At 41.6% G+C, this 19,547-nt stretch overlaps 1 protein-coding gene across 1 annotated transcript in view; it reads right to left on the bottom strand.

Moving 5' to 3' along the window:
• The window catches only part of LOC123483233 (tripartite motif-containing protein 16-like), a 29,167-nt gene extending 18,324 nt beyond the window's left edge, over nt 1–10,843 (bottom strand). Inside the window, exons 1-2 of the mRNA XM_045212758.1 lie at nt 10,214–10,843; nt 9,714–9,809 (exon numbers count right to left, since the gene is read on the bottom strand). Of these exons, the coding sequence (XP_045068693.1) occupies nt 9,714–9,809; nt 10,214–10,795 (678 nt within the window). The 5' untranslated portion in view covers nt 10,796–10,843. The remainder of the gene's footprint in view (nt 1–9,713; nt 9,810–10,213) is intronic.
• Between the last annotated feature and the right edge of the window lie 8,704 nt (nt 10,844–19,547).

Here is a 19,547-nt window from a genome sequence, read left to right as displayed (position 1 = left end):
GCAAGATCTCACCCCGTGGGGTCAAAATGATCACAAGAACGGTGAGCAAAAATCCCAGAACCACACGGGGGGACCTAGTGAATGACCTGCTGAGAGCTGGGACCAAAGTAACAAAGCCAACCATCAGTAACACACTACGCCGCCAGGGACTCAAATCCTGCAGTGCGAGACGTGTCCCCCTGCTTAAGCCAGTACATGTCCAGGCCCGTCTGAAGTGCATTTGGATGATCCAGAAGAGGATTGGGAGAATGTCATATGGTCAGATGAAACCAAAATATAACTTTTTTGGTAAAAACTCAACTCGTCATGTTTGGAGGACAAAGAATGCTGAGTTGCATCCAAAGAACACCATACCTACTGTGAAGCATGGGGTTGGAAACATCATGCTTTGGGGCTGTTTTTTCTGCAAAGGGACCAGGACGACTGATCCGTGTAAAGGAAAGAATGAATGGGGCCATGTATCGTGAGATTTTGAGTGAAACCCTCCTTCCATCAGCAAGGGCATTGAAGATGAAACGTGGCTGGGTCTTTCAGTATGACAATGATCCCAAACACACCGCCGGCAACGAAGGAGTGGCTTCGTAAGAAGCATTTCAAGGTCCTGGAGTGGCCTAGCCAGTCTCCAGATCTCAACCCCATAGAAAATATTTGGAGGGAGTTGAAAGTCTGTGTTTGCCCAGCGACAGCCCCAAAACATCACTGCTCTAGAGGAGATCTGCATGGAGGAATGGGCCAAAATACCAGCAACAGTGTGTGAAAACCTTGTGAAGACTTACAGAAAACGTTTGACCTGTGTCATTGCCAACAAAGGGTATATAACAAAGTATTGAGAAACTTTTGTTATTGACCAAATACTTATTTTCCACCATCATATGCCAATAAATTCATTAAAAATCCTACAATGTGATTTTCTGGATTTTTTTTTCTATTTTTGTCTGTCATAGTTGACGTGTACCTATGATGAAAATTACAGGCCTCTCTCATCTTTTTAAGTGGGAGAACATGCACAATTGGTGGCTGACTAAATACTTTTTTTCCCCACTGTAGCTGTAAAGCCAACGCTGAGGGGTATGAAGGCATATGTCGTAAGGGATAATATGGTATTGAGTGGGGAGGGAAAACCATGCCATTGGTATAGCCAGGATCTGCTAAGAGGGGGACTCACAGACATACCGAAATCACTAATGGACCTAAGTAATGAGTTAGTGATTGGATCAACCAAGATGACGGTAGATGACTTACACTGTACATTATGGTGTAATGAGCACCCAGGTCCTAACCCAGATTATGAGGAAGAATTGTTAAAAACCACAGAAAAAAACAATTGGGTTAAAATGGGTTCACTATGATAAAAACGGGCAGCTGTAGAGGTGAAGTTAGGACCACAAAGCCAGAGACTGTACAGAGAAAGGTGGAGCCCCCATGTTTCCCTAGTGAAAGAACCTTAAGAGGAATGGTTATCACTAGGTAAATGGATAAAACAGGGGAAAAACATCACTGACTGGCAAAATACACCAAATGGGGATCAGTATAGCCACTCCACGGGGAGATATAGAAGAAAATTGAATTGGAGAGCAAAAAACCCAGCCCGGGGTCCACCTGGAGAAAAATTTTAACGGATGACAGGAAGAGATTTTCTTAACTCAGGAACAGGAGGATGAGTTGGCAGCAATTCCGTTCAAATTATGGTCACAGGGACCAGCCGATGTGCGACTAATTAAGGGGGTAGCTCCAGTACAAGTGATTCCTCGATCCGATCATAGACCATACCAAAAGCAATACCCTATGAAACCAGAAGCAATAAAGGGATAACACCTACATTTGAGCATTTACTTAAGGGAGGGGTGATAATTCCTGGAGATGAGGCACAATGCAACTCTCCAGTATTTCCTGTTAAAAAGCGGCACCTAGCGCCCGACTGGAGGATGGTAATGGACTTGCAGGGGGTTAATAGAAATATAATTCCCAGAGCTCCATGTGTACCAGATCCACATACATTGCTGAACCAATTGAAACCAGAAAACTCAGATTTTACAGTGATAGATGTAGCTAATGCTGTCTTTAGTATCCCAGTTCATCCGGATAGTGAGGGGTGGTTTGGCTTTACTTTTCAGGGAAGGAAATGGACATACGCTAGGATGCCTCAAGGCTACTCGGAAAGTCCTACAATCTTTGCCCAGGCTATAACTAGGAATTTGGGAAAGTTTGAACCTCAGGAGGGAAGCCAAATGTTAGTTTATGTAGATGATATTCTATTGGCTAATCCCACTCAGGAGGGATGTAAGAGGGATACAATCCAATTGTTAACCTTCCTGGCAGAACAGGGACACAAAGTGAGCAAAAAGAAACTTCAACTTTGGCAGAGCGAGGTGATTTACCTAGGACACGCTATAACTCAGGAAGGGCGAATGATAAACTCATCCAGGAAAACTGCTATACTTGAAGCGCAAAAACCATTGAAAAAAAAACAAATTATGAGCTTTTTGGAGATGATAAACTACTGTAGAGCTTGGGTACCGTATTATGCACTACATACTGGGAAGTTAAGTGATCTTATCTATGGGAAGGCAATGGCAGCCCATGATAAAATCATTTGGAACTCTGAGGAGGAAGAACAGTTTATGTTGTTGCTCTCTTCCCAAACAGTCTTAGCTTTTCATACATATATCAGGGATGTTACCCAAAATGGTAGATGGAGGGATATGACATTGGTCGTGATTTAAAGATGAGTTTTTTTTTTGGTGGGCTATTAGAGATAACTGGGTTAATCACGAACATAGAGGTTTTTATTCTTTGTTGCTAGGCAGAACACTTAGGTGACCTAAATATGGATTGTCATGTCCAACAATCAGTCTTCAGGTCAAGCCCGGGAGAGCCGGGATAGAACAGAGGTTGAACTAAACATACGTGTTTTTACAAGATAAGAGATTGTTTGATTGGATTACTAATTGATTCTGAACTGAATGAAAGTCGAATTTAGCCGCCATAAAGACAAAGGAAGTGGGAGGAGCAATAAAGAAGCAAAAGACAATCTCAAAAATGAAAGGCATGGCAATTTGGTTGATAAATAACCTAAGGGAATGTTTAGGAAGGTGGAAAAAATTGACACATAAGCAGAACTATGTGTCAAGAGTGGGGAAGAGGCTAATTGTATTAAATAATATACGAAGGAGAGGACAAAATACTTTTTAAAAAAAATAACATTTTTTTAGATACAGTCTAAAAAGAGAATGCAGTCAGAAATTGTTAGATTAATCTGAACATGTGTGAAGATAGTTTATTAACCACACCCGTATGTCAGAGGTTTTGTGCCCCACAGGTGAACTAAAGGAGAAGGTGACCCACTATCTAACCAGGTGACTGGTGAGCATCCAGTCACTAGAAGGAAAACTGGAAGCAGGCCTGTTGGGAAGGGCCCTATCAGGTTATGTTGGTCACCACCTTGGCCATTAGAATAGCAGAGAGAGGAACCTGGGTCCATGTTACCCACTGCAAGAAGGTAAGACCACATACAAGCACCGCTTAGCACACGCAGAGTTGACGAGCAGAACTGGGCCACAGGGTCCGGGGGTCACCTCTGTCAACGAAGATCTCCTACCCAGACCTATCATCACTGTAGTGTGTTCCTAGGGTGTGAGTATGGGGTGGTACCGAGCAGAAGGACTCAAGACAGGAGAGGGTTGGCGGTTTTTGGGAATATGGGTGACCCTGAGCTGCATCATAGTCTCGGCAATAGTCGTGGTATGTCAAGATCCACCACCACCTCGCACCAATTACGCTATGGCCTTACCATTATTAAGAAATAAAAGGGAAGCGACCCGACATACTGACCGTCAAGGGCGAGTGATCTACAAAATAGGAGTCAGAGAGGGGTGGGGAGTAAGATTCAAAATTAGGATTAGGGATCTTATCAGAGCGGATAAGCAAGCAACATGGGATTATAAGATCACGTTGTATTTATGTTCAGCTCCCTCGGCAGATTGTTCCTGGGCTCAGGTATTTAGACATACTGGGGGACGGAGATATGAGACGGGGGGGGCTGGACGTCCAGATGGAGGATAAGAAGGTATAACGACATCCCCACGGAAATGGTAGTAACAATAGTAAAAGTCACTAAAGAGGACATGAAAAGAACTTACTGGGCTTGCGCAGACGTATACGGACGGGATACTTGTCTAAGATTATATTTGATGGAGTCAAAAGATATAGAGGGAGCAGGTACTGTCATTAATCCACTAACAGCAATAGACCGAGTAAATCAGTCAAGGGATGACGGAGTCAATTCAACTAACCCATCCACTATGAAAGATTTTCTCCTCCAAGAATGGAACAATGGGGAAGTGGAGGGGGTCCCTGATGAGAATCTCTGGTTAAAGTGGATGAAATACACCGCTAGGGCCTTGGGGGAGACCAATTGTTATGCATGCTCCATTGGGCGACCAACAATGTTGACCGCCCCAATGCCAAAGGCAATGTTTCCCTGTGTATTAGACCTGGGGTCCAATCAAAAAGAGCCAAATTGCACAGGGATTGGGCTGGCAAAATTGACATACTCGGCCAGCCCACCTAGATTCACTTTAACTCCTGGCGAATACCAGTGTTACAGACATAGAAATGGCACCCGTAACTTGGGTGATTTTGATGGCTGTAAGGAGATAATTAATGTGACTGATTTAGATAAGGAAGGAAATAAAAAAAATTAAGAACCTAACCATCCCTCTGACTGATGTGTGGTGGGCATGCACTAACAAAGGGAGCATTCAACAGACATTACCAGAGGGATGGGTGGGTACTTGTGCACCAGTATTGTTGGTCCAGCCTGTAAGAATTAGTCATCAAAGACCAGTGACAGGAAGAATAATTAGGAGAAAAAGAAATAAGTCAGGAAGGAAATAGCCCAATTTGGATAGATGGTATAGGCATCCCCAGGGGTGTTCCAGACGAATACAAAGCTATGAATCAAATATGGGAGAGTTTTACTACAACATTTTTCTGGTGGGTGACAATAAACAAAAACGTGGATTGGATTAATTATATCTATTACAACCAACAACGATTTATTGACCAGACTAGAGATGCAGTAAAGGGGATCTCTGAGCGATTATCCGCCATCCCGCTCATAACTTAGTAGAGGTTGGTTCTAGATCAGGCAGAAAGGGCCGGTGTCTATAGAAAGATAAGCCATTGTTGCATATTTATCCCTAACAACACCACACTGGATGGGACAGTCACCAGAGCTCTTACAGAATTAACTGCACTAAGTAAAGGATGAACTGAACTCAGAAGTTAGTACATTGTGGATAGGGTGGTTTGATGAAATATTTGGTAAATGGAAAACCCTAGCAGCCACCATCTTAGGAGCGATCAGTGTTTGTATGGGTATTCTTGTATTATGTGGTTGTTGTCTTGTTCCCTGTGTCCGAGGATTGGTGAGTCAGGCGTTGGTGAAATGCAGTATCTAAACAATGATGAGAGATGGACTGACTCTGACCAGGGGAATGTGAAAAACGATCCTCCAGGCTTGGTGGATGACGAGGATTTGGACCCTGAAAGACCACAATTGGATGAAATGTTTATTAGTTCTGATGTGATCTCTGAGATTAATCATGCTTGTAAAATACATTTATCCTGAATGCGGGAATATTTAGTCAAAGGGGTGGATTGTTAGATTAATTTGTATTTTAAGAATAATGACTAAAGGATTTCACCCCAAATACAGTATAAATGTTAGAATTATCATGTAGTGTCAACCCACTAACAGATGGGGTACTAAACATTCAAGGGTAAAGGAGAAGGCCGGAACTGTTTAAGAAAGCCACCTAAAGGTGGGAGGAGCATAGTGCCTTTGTTTGTCAAGAAGTATAAAACCAGTATGTTTGTGTTTTTGGCGGCAGAGCGCTCTCCATGAATAAATATACCGATAATTACTTGTGGATTGTGGACCTTGAATCATTGATGATTAAAACCAGAGCTTTACAACCTCTGGTAATGATTCAAGCTTAGGTTGAATTAGAGATAGAAATTCACATGACAGACAGCGAGCACTCTGTACTATAACGATTATCAATAAGCCTTCTCGCACAAGCGAGGGGTATGTTGAGGTAGATTTGCTAACCACGAGGGTTGCATGACGTAATTGATTGGCGGGCTGGAAGATGCAGTGTTTTGTCTTTTCTATTCCGAGACTGTTTACTCCCAATATCAGATATTAAGAACGTTTTTATATAATGCATGTTTACTAGGGTTGAGGTTAGCGCATTTGACTAGTGATTATTTGGCCGGTGTTCAATACCTGCTAGAGTTAATATTTTGTTGCTCTCCCAAAAGCAACACAGGCCTAATACGAGATATATAGCTAACTGTAAAGTAATGAGTGACCTTTTTAGAAAATCATAGGACATAGTCTTTGGTTGCATGCTATTTTATGCTTGTAGCCTATAACTGATGCTTTGTGGTTTTATGCAGCCATCTATTGGAAATATTTAGCAATTAAAAGTTATTAATTCACGTAAAGACATTGGTGAGGCAGCTGAGAAATAAAGTGTATTTTTCGTATTAATTCTGGAGATCAGTCTCAAACCTGCCCCACCTATGACATGCCAATTGCTGGACTTTCACATAGAGGTTACTAGGTCACACCCAGTTCAAACCACATTTAAAAAATAAAACAAATATGTTGTTTAACAAGTGTTCTGCCTTGCAATAATACATATAATAAAATGACTAATAAAGGTTACATAGGTTTTATTTAAAAAATAACAATAAATGCTATTTAGTACTATAATGGTATTTAATAACATAAAATTATTACTAAAATAGTTTCTAAACGTGTTCTAGGCTACCCTACCCTAGAATTAGGGTTAGGGGTTAGAGTTAAGGCTAAAATAGATTATAAGTAGGGTTAGAGTTTCTGTTTAGCACTTTGTGACATCTGCTGATGTAAAAAGGACTTTATAAACACATTTGATTGATTGTTAGGTTTAGGGTGTTTAAAGCAAAAAACTGTATGGGTTATAGCTCTCTTGCTCCTCCCTGTGGCCTTCTGTGGGTACTACATACCTCATTCACAACACTTGCTAGGCTCATAATCTGAGGTAGCAACTGTGTCAGATCTATAAATGAATAAGCTACACCTATCCATTTAGTTTACAACTCAGTGAACCTGCGCAGCATTCGCTCAATTTGATGCCTACTAACAAACAAATTACCCAGCAACAATTTAGAAACAATAAATCGTACAATTATTTTGTAAAAATGTATTTATTTATTTATTTATTTAAAAAATGTCTGGCTGTTTAAATCGGCCACATCTTGAAAAAAGGAGGACAGGGACATGCGTTCTGTTTAGGTTTTACACCTTTTTATGAAAATAATATGGTTAACCATCGCTAGCACTGTGGGTCACCACAAGGTGTACCCAGGTGAACAGTGAGTTTGCTCACCAAGTAGTCATAACCTACCTAATAAGTTACCTGAGGTAAAGCTACAATGTTAATACGGGCTAGTCTCATTACCAGCCCATAATAGTGAAGCTGGCATTGTGACGCAGAACAATGGGCTGGGAATAGAACTTTCATTAGGCGAGTTGGTGCCACAGAGCTCAATACAACTAATAGGAGCTGGGAGGGTGAAACATGCCCTATCATTTCTAAACTACGGCAAGCATCTGGGACATATGGTAATATTATGAAACTGGGCTCCATGGCGGATGCAATGAAGTAGTTTTATCAGAAAAAGGCGTTCAAAATGTATTGTGTCCAGCCTAGTCCTAGCCCCCGCTGCCGGCTGGTCGCGCTTGTCTGCATTAGCATTATGTCCTACATCCCTACACTAGAAACACCCAAAACTATCTGTGCTAGCAAACCCTGCGTTCCACCCCTAGCAAACCCTGCTTAACCTTGAAGTTTGTTAAGAAACAAACACTTGTCTACGAAAAGTTAAATTTTTAATGGATTCCGCTTGGCACCCAGCCGAGAGCACACGAAAACCACTTTATTTTTATATTTACCAAAACTAACCAACTACTTGCGGTCTGTTCGTAAGTAATAAACGGAGGATGGACTATAATATAAATCCATTATACTTTGTGACACAAAATGGGAAAAGGGGAAATTATAATAATACAGAAAAACACCCTTTCAACTAACCCTACTCATTAAATACCCACTACCCCATTCCACTACTTTGACCCTATCTGCTCCTGCACCATGCCAACGGCCTGGGAAGACGGGACACCACCACTCAACACACCCTGTAACTCTTCTGAAGTCTAATCTTGTATGCCCAAATACTTATCTGCAGCTGCCACCACAACATATTTTTTCTTTTTTTTACGTTCCATTTCTGCGGTACAGTTGATAACCATTGCTATGAACTCTAAGAAGCTAACTTTACTGAAGCATATATCACTCATTGGCCTATCCCTCTGTGCTGGCACAGATCTACTACTCACAGGGATCCTCTCAGGATCTCTCACCCTTGACCCATCCTCCTCTACTTTCTTCACTGTCTCAGCATACGACACCTTCTGCACTACTCTGACTCTAGCCACCTCAACCTGCCTCTCTCGCACCGGACACTTCAAATCCCCAGCAACATGGGCATCCCAAAAGTTGACATACATTTGTATCCACCGAAACTACACAATCCTCTAACCCATGCCCTCCTGCACACTTCCCACATCTTGGAATCTCCTTCCTACAAACTGCTGCAACATGACCATAAACGTTGCACCTGAATCAGCACACAAAAGCTCTAACAGAATAACTGATATATCCTACCATGACTTTGTCGGGTAAAGACTCAAAACTCAAAAGGACTGACAGTGACTCCTCTGTTTCACCACGCTCAACACCGGGTCTGTGTTGCACCAAACGGCGGGAATCACAAACACCAGCAGTCTTCAACCTTAATTGCTCCACTTCTACACTTAACGCTACCCCAGAAATCACTCCTTTCAATGGTGTCCTGTTCCTAAGAGCAAAGCAAGAAACAGATCTTGACCCAAGTTGCGTGACACAGAGCGCCCACTCCCTCTGGTCAGAAGAAACACAAACAAATATCACAAGTCCACTACAGGTTACCTTCACTGATTCAACTGCACCCAACTCCTTTCCCACCCACCCTGAAACCACAAATGAATCTGCCAAAAGGTATGGATCCACTTTCTCCAAAAATGTAACTCCTACTGCACCAGATTCTTCTTTATCATGTCAATTGATGCCAGGCTCTGGTTCTGAGCTCTTCACCACACCTTCTACCTCACTTAACTCTCCCTCATTCATTTCCATTTCACCTCCAGAACTCAGTCTGGCGAATGGCTCACTCTGTTTGCACTTGAGTTATAACATTTGAAAGTTTTTATTCCTTTGAAACGTTTGTGAGTGTAACGTTTACTGTTAATTTCTGATCATTGATTTCACTTTTGTTTATTATTTATTTAACCTGCTTTGGTAATGTAACATATTTCCCATGTCAATAAAGCCCATTTAATTGAATTGAGAGAGAGTGAGAGAGAGAGAGCTCTGTTAATATATAGCGGACATGAGTCACTCATGGTTACTCATGGTTATGTGATGAGGTAGCCCCACTTGTGACTTTAAGACAGCCTGTTCCCAACAGTGGTGCCAGTGGGATTGGATAGGGGCATCTCTCTCTCTCTGACTGGAAGAGAGAAGTGAAATTGTGTGTCTCCTCTGGTCAACAATACTCACCTTGAGAGACTCCACAGCCTGTTGGAGCTCCTTCAGCTCCTTCTCTCTCTCCTGGAATCTCTGCTGGACCTTCTGCTGACTCATCCCCAGCTGCCTCTGTGGAGAATCACTCTTCAATGAGCTATCAAGCTTTATTTGTCCAGTAGATCAATAGTATAGTAATGTGACATAGGGCCCATAGAAGATAGGGATTAAAATGTTGAGGAACTGTCTGTGTGACATTATATTATTATGTTGTTATGTGAATGATTATAGTTTTTATGGTAGGCGTGCATGTATCAAGGGGTTGAGGCTGAACTTTGGACTCATAAAAGGTCATTCAGAATGATAATGTTGTTTGACTTTAGAAAATGGTGAAACATTTGGAGCAAACTCAATATACTCCAGGTTTGTAGGATCGATTTCATTTGAATGATCTCATATTCAAACAGACTTAGTTCCTACTGTATCTTTAATTATTTGTTTATCAGACAGTCACCAACAAGAAGTTCTGGTCTTACCTGTTTCTCAGTCCTCTCTGCTGCAGCTGACACTGTATCATGGCCTTTATGTTCATCCATTGTACACAGATAACAGATACACTGCTGATCGGTACGACAGTAAATCTCCAGCAGTTTGTCATGATGAGAGCAGATCTTCTCCTGTAGTTGTGCGGTGGCTTTGACCAGCTTGTGCTTCTTGAAAGCAGGAAATTCATAGTGAGGTTGGAGGTGAGTCTCACAGTAAGAGGCAAGACACACCAGACAGGACATGAGAGCTTTCTGCTTTCTGGTCCCAGTGCAGAAATCACACGCCACATCTCCAGGTCCAGCATAGCACAGAGCAGGAGGGGGAGCAGCCTGGAGTCTTGTCTTCTTCAGTTTCTCCACCACTTCAGCCAACACAGTGCTTCTGTTCAGAACAGGCCTTGGGGTAAAGGTCTGTCTGCACTGTGGACAGCTGTAGACACCTTTCAGATCATCCTGATCCCAGCTTTCTTTAATACAGCCCATACAGTAGCTGTGTCCACAGGCAGTAGTCACTGGATCCTTCAGTAGATCCAGACAGATGGAGCAACAGAACAGTTCCTGATTCTCTGCCATTTTGGTGCTCTCTCCCGTAGGTTAAGCAATGGCAGTGTCAAAGATGACTTTGTGTTTCATGGAACTCTACACCAGAGGACAGGGAGGGGCTTCCTACTTGACTGTGTACTCTGTATGTAGAGGGGGTGTGTTTTCTTTGATAAGGAAGTGTAACAGAGTGTTGGGTAGTAGCCAGAGATGTTCAGTATTTCTCTTACATCTATTTGAAATACGTATTTTAATGACTTCTGAGTATTTAGTCATTTGAATCACACTGGGCTGAACTAAACTTTTCAAAATACTAAATACTTTTCTATACCATTTTTTTTATTGTGATTCACATTTTGCAATAATTGAAAGTCGCTCTGGATAAGAGTGTCTGCTAAATGATTACAATGTAAATGTAAATGCAACAATTAATAATTGCAATCACTGAAAAACTCAATTGAAAGGGATTCTTCGGGATTTAGTCAATGAAGCCCTTTATCTATTTCCCCAGAGTCAGATGAACTCATGGACACCATTTTAATGTCTCTGCATCCTGTATGAAGGAAGTTAGAGGTCGTTTTGGGAGCCAATGCCAACTAGCGTTAGCGCAATGACTGGAAGTCTATGGCATGCTAGCAGGTACTATAGACTTCATAGCGCTAATGCTAGTTAGAAACTTCCTTCAAACTGTAGAGACAAATAAATGGTTCCATTCATTCATTGATTTTTAGAACATTTTCAGGTCATTGTTTGTTTTCAGTGGAAAGTCCAAATACATTATTTTTCAGATGTTGGGGGTAAAACTGGCAAATCTATCATGTTTATTTATGCTCAATAAAGTTGTCCTAGAATCTGTTGTTACCCTGACCTCTCCCACAGATTCCATCAGGTTACTACATTCAGACCATGAACTCTAACCTGCACCTGAACAGCTTCCTCCTGCCCATCGGTGCCATGAACGTCATCAGCATCCTACCTCTGCTGCTGCTGGCCCCTCTCATGGAGTGTGTCACCTCCTGCTACCTGTCCATGGAGAAAACACCCTTCTCCTCCGCCAGAGTCATCAGTAAGCACACACACACACACACACAGCACAGATACACACACAAACACACACAGAGAAAGACACACACACACACACACACACACACACACACCCTTCTGGTGTACCTGCCCCCTACTGGTGTATTAGTGACAGACAAGAGACGTTTGAACCAAATGAATGCTTCTTTCTCTTCCCAGTCTTCCTCTCTTCTCTGTTCCAGGCTCTGTGATCTCCTTCCACCTGACACCCAGTCATATCAGAGGCATCTCCCTGCACTTCCTCCCCCTGTGGATATACTGCTACATAGATGACTGGAAATAGCTGATTCATTGTGTCAATCAATTCAATAACAGAGCAATTCCAATGTCATGATTTTGACTTTTATATTGAAAGATCACATTGATTCAGTAATTGATTCAGAATACAGAATTGTTTGGATTCATACATGGACATGGGTGATTTAAATATTCTCATCTGATCATAAATGGATCAACAATGATCCCAGTTTATGATTTGACTGGTTTGCCACTACTACAGTTTACATCAAGAGAAAAAGAGACACATTTACAGAGGATTGCAACAGCCAAGAGGTGATCAGGTAGACAGTAAAAGTCTGAAGCCTGAGTGTCAGTCTGTATGTGCTATCATGCCATCTGTTTAGCAAGACCACTAACAGATCTGGGACCAGGCTACAAACAATGTGCTATGTCTAAAGATGTATTTTCTTACAATAATGTTAAAAAAGGGGAATTGAACCAGATCATAGGCCTACTGGAAGACTGTTAATAACCCAGAAGCTCTCCATCAATATGTCTGAAATGGTTGAAATCATTTGTGTCTACTGGTAATTATTGAGATATGATTTTGTACCAATCCAAAACCCAGGATAGAGGGGCTGAGTGAATGTGGTCTGAACTCTGTGGAGGAGGGTCATTGTATCAGAGACACTGTAGAAGGACAGAGTACCTGCCTTGTGATCCAGGTACACTCCTACTCTGGAGGAGCAGGGGACAGATATTTCTGTTTTATTAGAATTGTGCCAAAACCTACAATGGGGGGATAGCACTCCAAAGTCCAGGACTGACTGTTACCTAGAAATGTAGACTCTGGGACCTTTCCTTTCCTGATGATCCCTTTATATGACACTACTATTTCAACCCATCCACCGCTCCACTCTACCTCCCAGTAGCAGACTCCAGACAGGCCCTCTCTACACAGCACCTGTCTCCAGTAGTCAGGATAGGGCTGAGCTTTATCAGTGGCTGTCACCTTCCTGTTTCCCTCAGACAGGCTGAGTTCTGGATAAGCTGTATTCAGATCCAATGTCAGCTGGAGGATGTCTGACTGATGAACAACAAAACCCAATAAGTAAAAGAAAGAACATGTATGTTGTCTTTGAGAGGGTGTTTGAATATCACTTACAGAGGGACAACTATTCTTTGGTCTTCAGCTAAGGAGACATTAGGAATTCTGTCATTATTAAAAATGCAACTTCATATCACATGTAACAAGGCAGTTTAGTTACCTGGAGGAAATGGATGTGATCCTCTGTGTGTGAGAGCTGCTCCAGCTCAGTGCTTCTCTTCCTCAGCTCAGCTATCTCCTGCTCCAGTTGCTCCAGGAGTCCTTTAACCTGTCTCACTGCAGTCTTCTCCTGGCCTCTAATCAACCTTTTCACCTCAGTGAGTATTCTCTCAATGTACCCGATCAGTTCAGTAAAGATTGTCTCATATTTACTAACTTCTGCCTGTACAGAGCACTGATAACTCACAGAGAGAGAGGAGGGGGTCAATTTCCACTGTTACTGGATTCCAGACAACCTGTTCCCCAGTGTTGTCTTGGTACTATTTTCACAAGTGTGTGGTAAAATTTCACAACTCTTAGAACAAAACTCATCACAGATCGTTAAAAAGGATGTTACTTTTTTCTTCAAAACTTGAAGCACATTTTCAATTGACTAAGTACAAAACACAAAACCACACAGAAACATTTTCACCAAACCTAATCAATGTTTCATCTAGAAATACCTTTCATATAAAGTAAATGCCTTTCACAATGCAATGCTCACAATACTTTTCATATGATTCTCTTCTCATTTGTTTAAATACATTTGACCATCACTTAATCTAACTGCGCTTAATGGTTAATCACGTAACCGTTTGGTAAAACTATAGATTTTAAACTGGTTTGTCTACTATATAAGTATTTTGAGAACTACAGAAATAAAATGTGTTTGTAAAGTATAAACATCTAGATTACATGTATGATACATGATAACCATACATAATGACTGCTCATTATTGCTAATTGATTCCACATAGTGGGAACCACAATTGGTCACCATATAAAAGGATGTTTATGAACATTTCTTTCAACATGGAGCAGGATAGACAGCAAGGGAGAGGAAGAAATCAAAGAGCTCGTGGACAAGGGGCCAATCAGAGAGGAGGGCATGGGCCCCATTAAAGAGGTCAAAGATGTGGACATCAGAGAGAGGGAGACAGACGGCAGGGAACTGTTGTGTCTAATGAAGTCAGGGCCATCGTCGTTGACCATGTGGTAAACAGAGGCCTTACCATGGCAGAGGCTGCCAGATTAGTTCACCCCAATCTGAAAAGATCAACTGTCAATAAGATCATGAGAACATTTTCTCCAAGAAAACCGGTAAGTCTGAAGGATATGCACTATGCTTTACCATTACATTTACAATAAATTACATGTTGTAATGCATGTAAATTCACATAACTTGTTCCAGTATTCTTCCAGTATGATCTATTTACAGTATACTCTGTTCTACCCTCAGAATTGACAGAAGACCCCATGGTGGTGGTCGTGTGCTGACCGACCAGCAGGAGTGGGCAGTGGTGGAAATGGTGAGGGCCAGGAATGACATACGTCTGTCTGAAATAAAGCAGGCCATTGAGGAGAATGATGACACCTTTGCCAATGTGGCATCCATCAGCCTACCAACAATCACCAGCCTTTTGGAAGAGGCACCAGGTATCTATGAAACACATTTACCTGGAGCCTTCTGAGAGAAACAACTGTGGGTCGAGTATGTTCAGGTACAGCACTATATACTGTATTACTGTTGCTATTAATGAACATGCTACTTCACAATATCATAATGGAACTATACTGTAAAAAGAACTAACCAAAATATATTTTTAGAGGGTGATGGTGCGTGATGCTGCTGTGAACCATCACTAGTATATCTTTGTTGATGAAGCGGGCTTCAACCTGGCCAAAACTTGGCGCCGTGGGCGGAACCTCATCTGCCAACGGGCGTCCGTCCAAGTGCCTGGACAACGCGAGGGAAACATTTCCAAGTGCAGCAGCTATCTCTGAAGATGGTGTGGTAGGACGTAGACCATTACTTGGATCCTACCACGCTGCACACCTCATTGTGTTTCTCAATGAAATTGAGCAGGCCTGTCAAGGTGAAGGGGTCACCTATGTCATTGTGTGGGACAATGTCAGGTTCCACCATTCAGAGGTGGTTCAGGCATGGTTTCAGGTCCCTCCCTGATTCGTGACCCTATACCAGCCCCGGTACTCTCCTTCCTCAACCTTATTAAATTATTTTTTTCATCATGGAGGTGGAAGGTGTACGATCGCCATCCCCATGAGCGTGCCACCCTCCTTCTGGCCATAGAAGAGGCATGTGATGACATCAATGCAGACCAATGTCAAGCTTTGATTTAACATGCCGAAAGGTTTCTCCAGCGGTGCCTGAACAATGAGGACATTTACTGATGTGGATGAGAATTTATGGCCAAATGCTCTAGATAGGCTTGATGCAAATTAATGCGTGCTAAACATTATTTTATTTTCATTCATGTAATGTTTCATTTAAATGTCTTACATCTAATTACAGACAGTACTGTATGTTGCAATTATATCAGAAAAATAAAATAAAAATCCCCATGAATGATTGTAGAGGATGTCATCATTGATCACACCTTTGATTACACATTGGATAGAAATCATGGAAATGATAGTTTGTCAATGTTGTTGGGTAATGTAAGTGTATTACCTAATGTAAACTGTAATGTACAGTACTGTAGCATATTAATTTCAGCACTTCTAAGGGTTATTTGAAACAATTATCTTGCAGTGATTGCTACTGGATTAACTGGTAGTTAATGATATATTTTCAATTGAGTAGTATTAAGTTGTTTTGGTGATTAAACCAATGCTCTCATTACATTTATATTTTGAATCAATGGTTGTGTGGTGAGAGATGTTTCCAATCCAAATGAATGCACAATGACAGGTTTTGAATGAAAGACTGGCTGCGTAACAAGCGTGACCAGCTAGGAATTTTATACTAAGAGTTGTGAAAATGTACCACCTGCTTGTGAAAATAGTACCAAAGTGATTAAAACAAAACCGTAATAAGATTTTTTTTTTGGGGGGTGAATTGTTAATTGATTTTCAATAAGGAACACTGAGGGAAAACAACAGAAGAAAAAGGGGGGACGCAACCACTACAGTGAGGGAAAAAAAGTATTTGATCCCCTCTCAAATCAGAAGGATTTCTGGCTCCCAGGTGTCTTTTATACAGGTAACGAGCTGAGATTAGGAGCACACTCTTAAAGGGAGTTCTCCTAATCTCAGTTTGTTACCTGTATAAAAGACACCTGTCCACAGAAGCAAACAATCAATCAGATTCCAAACTCTCCACCATGGCCAAGACCAAAGAGCTCTCCAAGGATGTCAGGGACAAGATTGTAGACCTACACGAGGCTGGAATGGGCTACAAGACCATCGCCAAGCAGCTTGGTGAGAAGGTGACAACAGTTGGTGTGATTATTCGCAAATGGAAGAAACACAAAAGAACTGTCAGTCTCCCTCGGCCTGGGGCTCCATGCAAGATCTCACCTCGTGGAGTTGCAATGATCATGAGAACGGTGAGGAATCAGCCCTGAACTACACGGGAGGATCTTGTCAATGATCTCAAGGCAGCTGGGACCATAATCACCAAGAAAACTATTGGTAACACACTACGCCGTGAAGTATTGAAATTCTGCAGCGCCTGCAAGGTCCCCCTGCTCAAGAATCCACATATACAGTGGGGAAAAAAAGTATTTAGTCAGCCACCAATTGTGCAAGTTCTCCCACTTAAAAAGATGAGAGGCCTGTAATTTTCATCATAGTTACACGTCAACTATGACAGACAAATTGAGAATAAAAAAATCCAGAAAATCACATTGTAGGATTTTTTATGAATTTATTTGCAAATTATGGTGGAAAATAAGTATTTGGTCACCTACAAACAAGCAAGATTTCTAGCTCTCACAGACCTGTAACTTCTTCTTTAAGAGGCTCCTCTGTCCTCCACTCGTTACCTGTATTAATGGCACCTGTTTGAACTTGTTATCAGTATAAAAGACACCTGTCCACAACCTCAAACAGTCACACTCCAAACTCCACTATGGCCAAGACCAAAGAGCTGTCAAAGGACACCAGAAAAAAAATTGTAGACCTGCACCAGGCTGGGAAGACTGAATCTGCAATAGGTAAGCAGCTTGGTTTGAAGAAATCAACTGTGGGAGCAATTATTAGGAAATGGAAGACATACAAGACCACTGATAATCTCCCTCGATCTGGGGCTCCACGCAAGATCTCACCCCGTGGGGTCAAAATGATCACAAGAACGGTGAGCAAAAATCCCAGAACCACACGGGGGACCTAGTGAATGACCTGCAGAGAGCTGGGACCAAAGTAACAAAGCCTACCATCAGTAACACACTACGCTGCCAGGGACTCAAATCCTGCAGTGCCAGACGTGTCCCCCTGCTTAAGCCAGTACATGTCCAGGCCCGTCTGAAGTTTGCTAGAGTGCATTTGGATGATCCAGAAGAGGATTGGGAGAATGTCATATGGTCAGATGAAACCAAAATATAACTTTTTGGTAAAAACTCAACTCGTCGTGCTTGGAGGACAAAGAATGCTGAGTTGCATCCAAAGAACACCATACCTACTGTGAAGCATGGGGGTGGAAACATCATGCTTTGGGGCCGTTTTTCTGCAAAGGGACCAGGACGACTGATCCGTGTAAAGGAAAGAATGAATGGGGCCATGTATCGTGAGATTTTGAGTGACAACCTCCTTCCATCATCAAGGGCATTGAAGATGAAACGTGGCTGGGTCTTTCTGCATGACAATGATCCCAAACACACCGCCCGGGCAACAAAGGAGTGGCTCAAGAAGAAGCACATTAAGGTCCTGGAGTGGCCTACCCAGTCTCCAGACCTTAATCCCATAGAAAATCTGTGGAGGGAGCTGAAGGTTCGAGTTGCCAAACGTCAGCCTCGAAACCTTAATGACTTGGAGAAGATCTGCAAAAAGGAGTGGGACAAAATCCCTCCTGAGATGTGTACAAACCTGGTGGCCAACTACAAGAAACGTCTGACCTCTGTGATTGCCAACAAGGGTTTTGCCACCAAGTACTAAGTCATGTTTTGCAGAGGGGTCAAATACTTATTTCCCTCATTAAAATGCAAATCAATTTATAACATTTTTGAAATGCGTTTTTCTGGATTTTTTTGTTGTTATTCTGTCTCTCACTGTTCAAATAAACCTACCATAAAAATTATAGACTGATCATTTCTTTGTCAGTTTGCAAACGTACAAAATCAGCAGGGGATCAAATATTTTTCCCCTCACTGTAACATTACAGTATGATATTCTAATGAGGCAACCACTAATGTTACAGTATGATATTCTAATGAGGCAACCACTAACATTACAGTATGATATTCTAATGAGGCAACCACTAACTTTACAGTATGATGTTCTAATGAGGCAACCACTAACATAACAGTATGATATTCTAATGAGGCAACCACTAACATTACAGTATGATATTCTAATGAGGCAACCACTAACATTACAGTATGATATTCTAATGAGGCAACCACTAACATTACAGTATGATATTCTAATGAGGCAACCACTAACATTACAGTATAATATTCTAACGAGGCAACCAATAACATTACAGTATGATATTCTAATGAGGCAACCACTAACATTACAGTATAATATTCTAACGAGGCATCCACTAACATTACAGTATGATATTCTAATGAGGCAACCACTAACATTACAGTATGATATTCTAATGAGGCAACCACTAACATTACAGTATGATATTCTAATGAGGCAACCACTAACATTACAGTATGATATTCTAACGAGGCATCCACTAACATTACAGTATGATATTCTAATGAGGCAACCACTAACATTACAGTATGATATTCTAATGAGGCAACCACTAACATTACAGTATGATATTCTAACGAGGCAACCAATAACATTACAGTATGATATTCTACTGAGGCAACCAATAATACTCCAGTATGATATTCTAATATTTTAACGAGGCAACCACTAACATTACAATGATATTCTAACGAGGCAACCACTAACATTCCAGTATGATATTCTAATATTCTAATGGCAGTGAGCAAATCTCCAATCTCCAATCTCCACCCTATTCCCTATGTAGTGCACTACTTTTGATCTGGTCAGGAGTAGCCTAGTGCACTACGTAGGGAACAGGGTGTCATTTGGGCCAGAGTCAGTAACTCCCCTGGGTATGAATTGTCTCTCTATCTTATCTGTCTTCTATATGATGTTCTCCTCTCCTCCTCTCTTCTCCCCTCTATTCACTCTATTCTATCATCCACACCACATGCCAGCTTCAACACAATCCATTTACAAGTTAAA

This window comes from Coregonus clupeaformis, unplaced genomic scaffold (genome assembly GCF_020615455.1).
Source record: "Coregonus clupeaformis isolate EN_2021a unplaced genomic scaffold, ASM2061545v1 scaf0048, whole genome shotgun sequence".
Classification (NCBI taxonomy): domain Eukaryota; kingdom Metazoa; phylum Chordata; class Actinopteri; order Salmoniformes; family Salmonidae; genus Coregonus; species Coregonus clupeaformis.
This window is presented reverse-complemented; position numbering and strand designations above follow the sequence as displayed.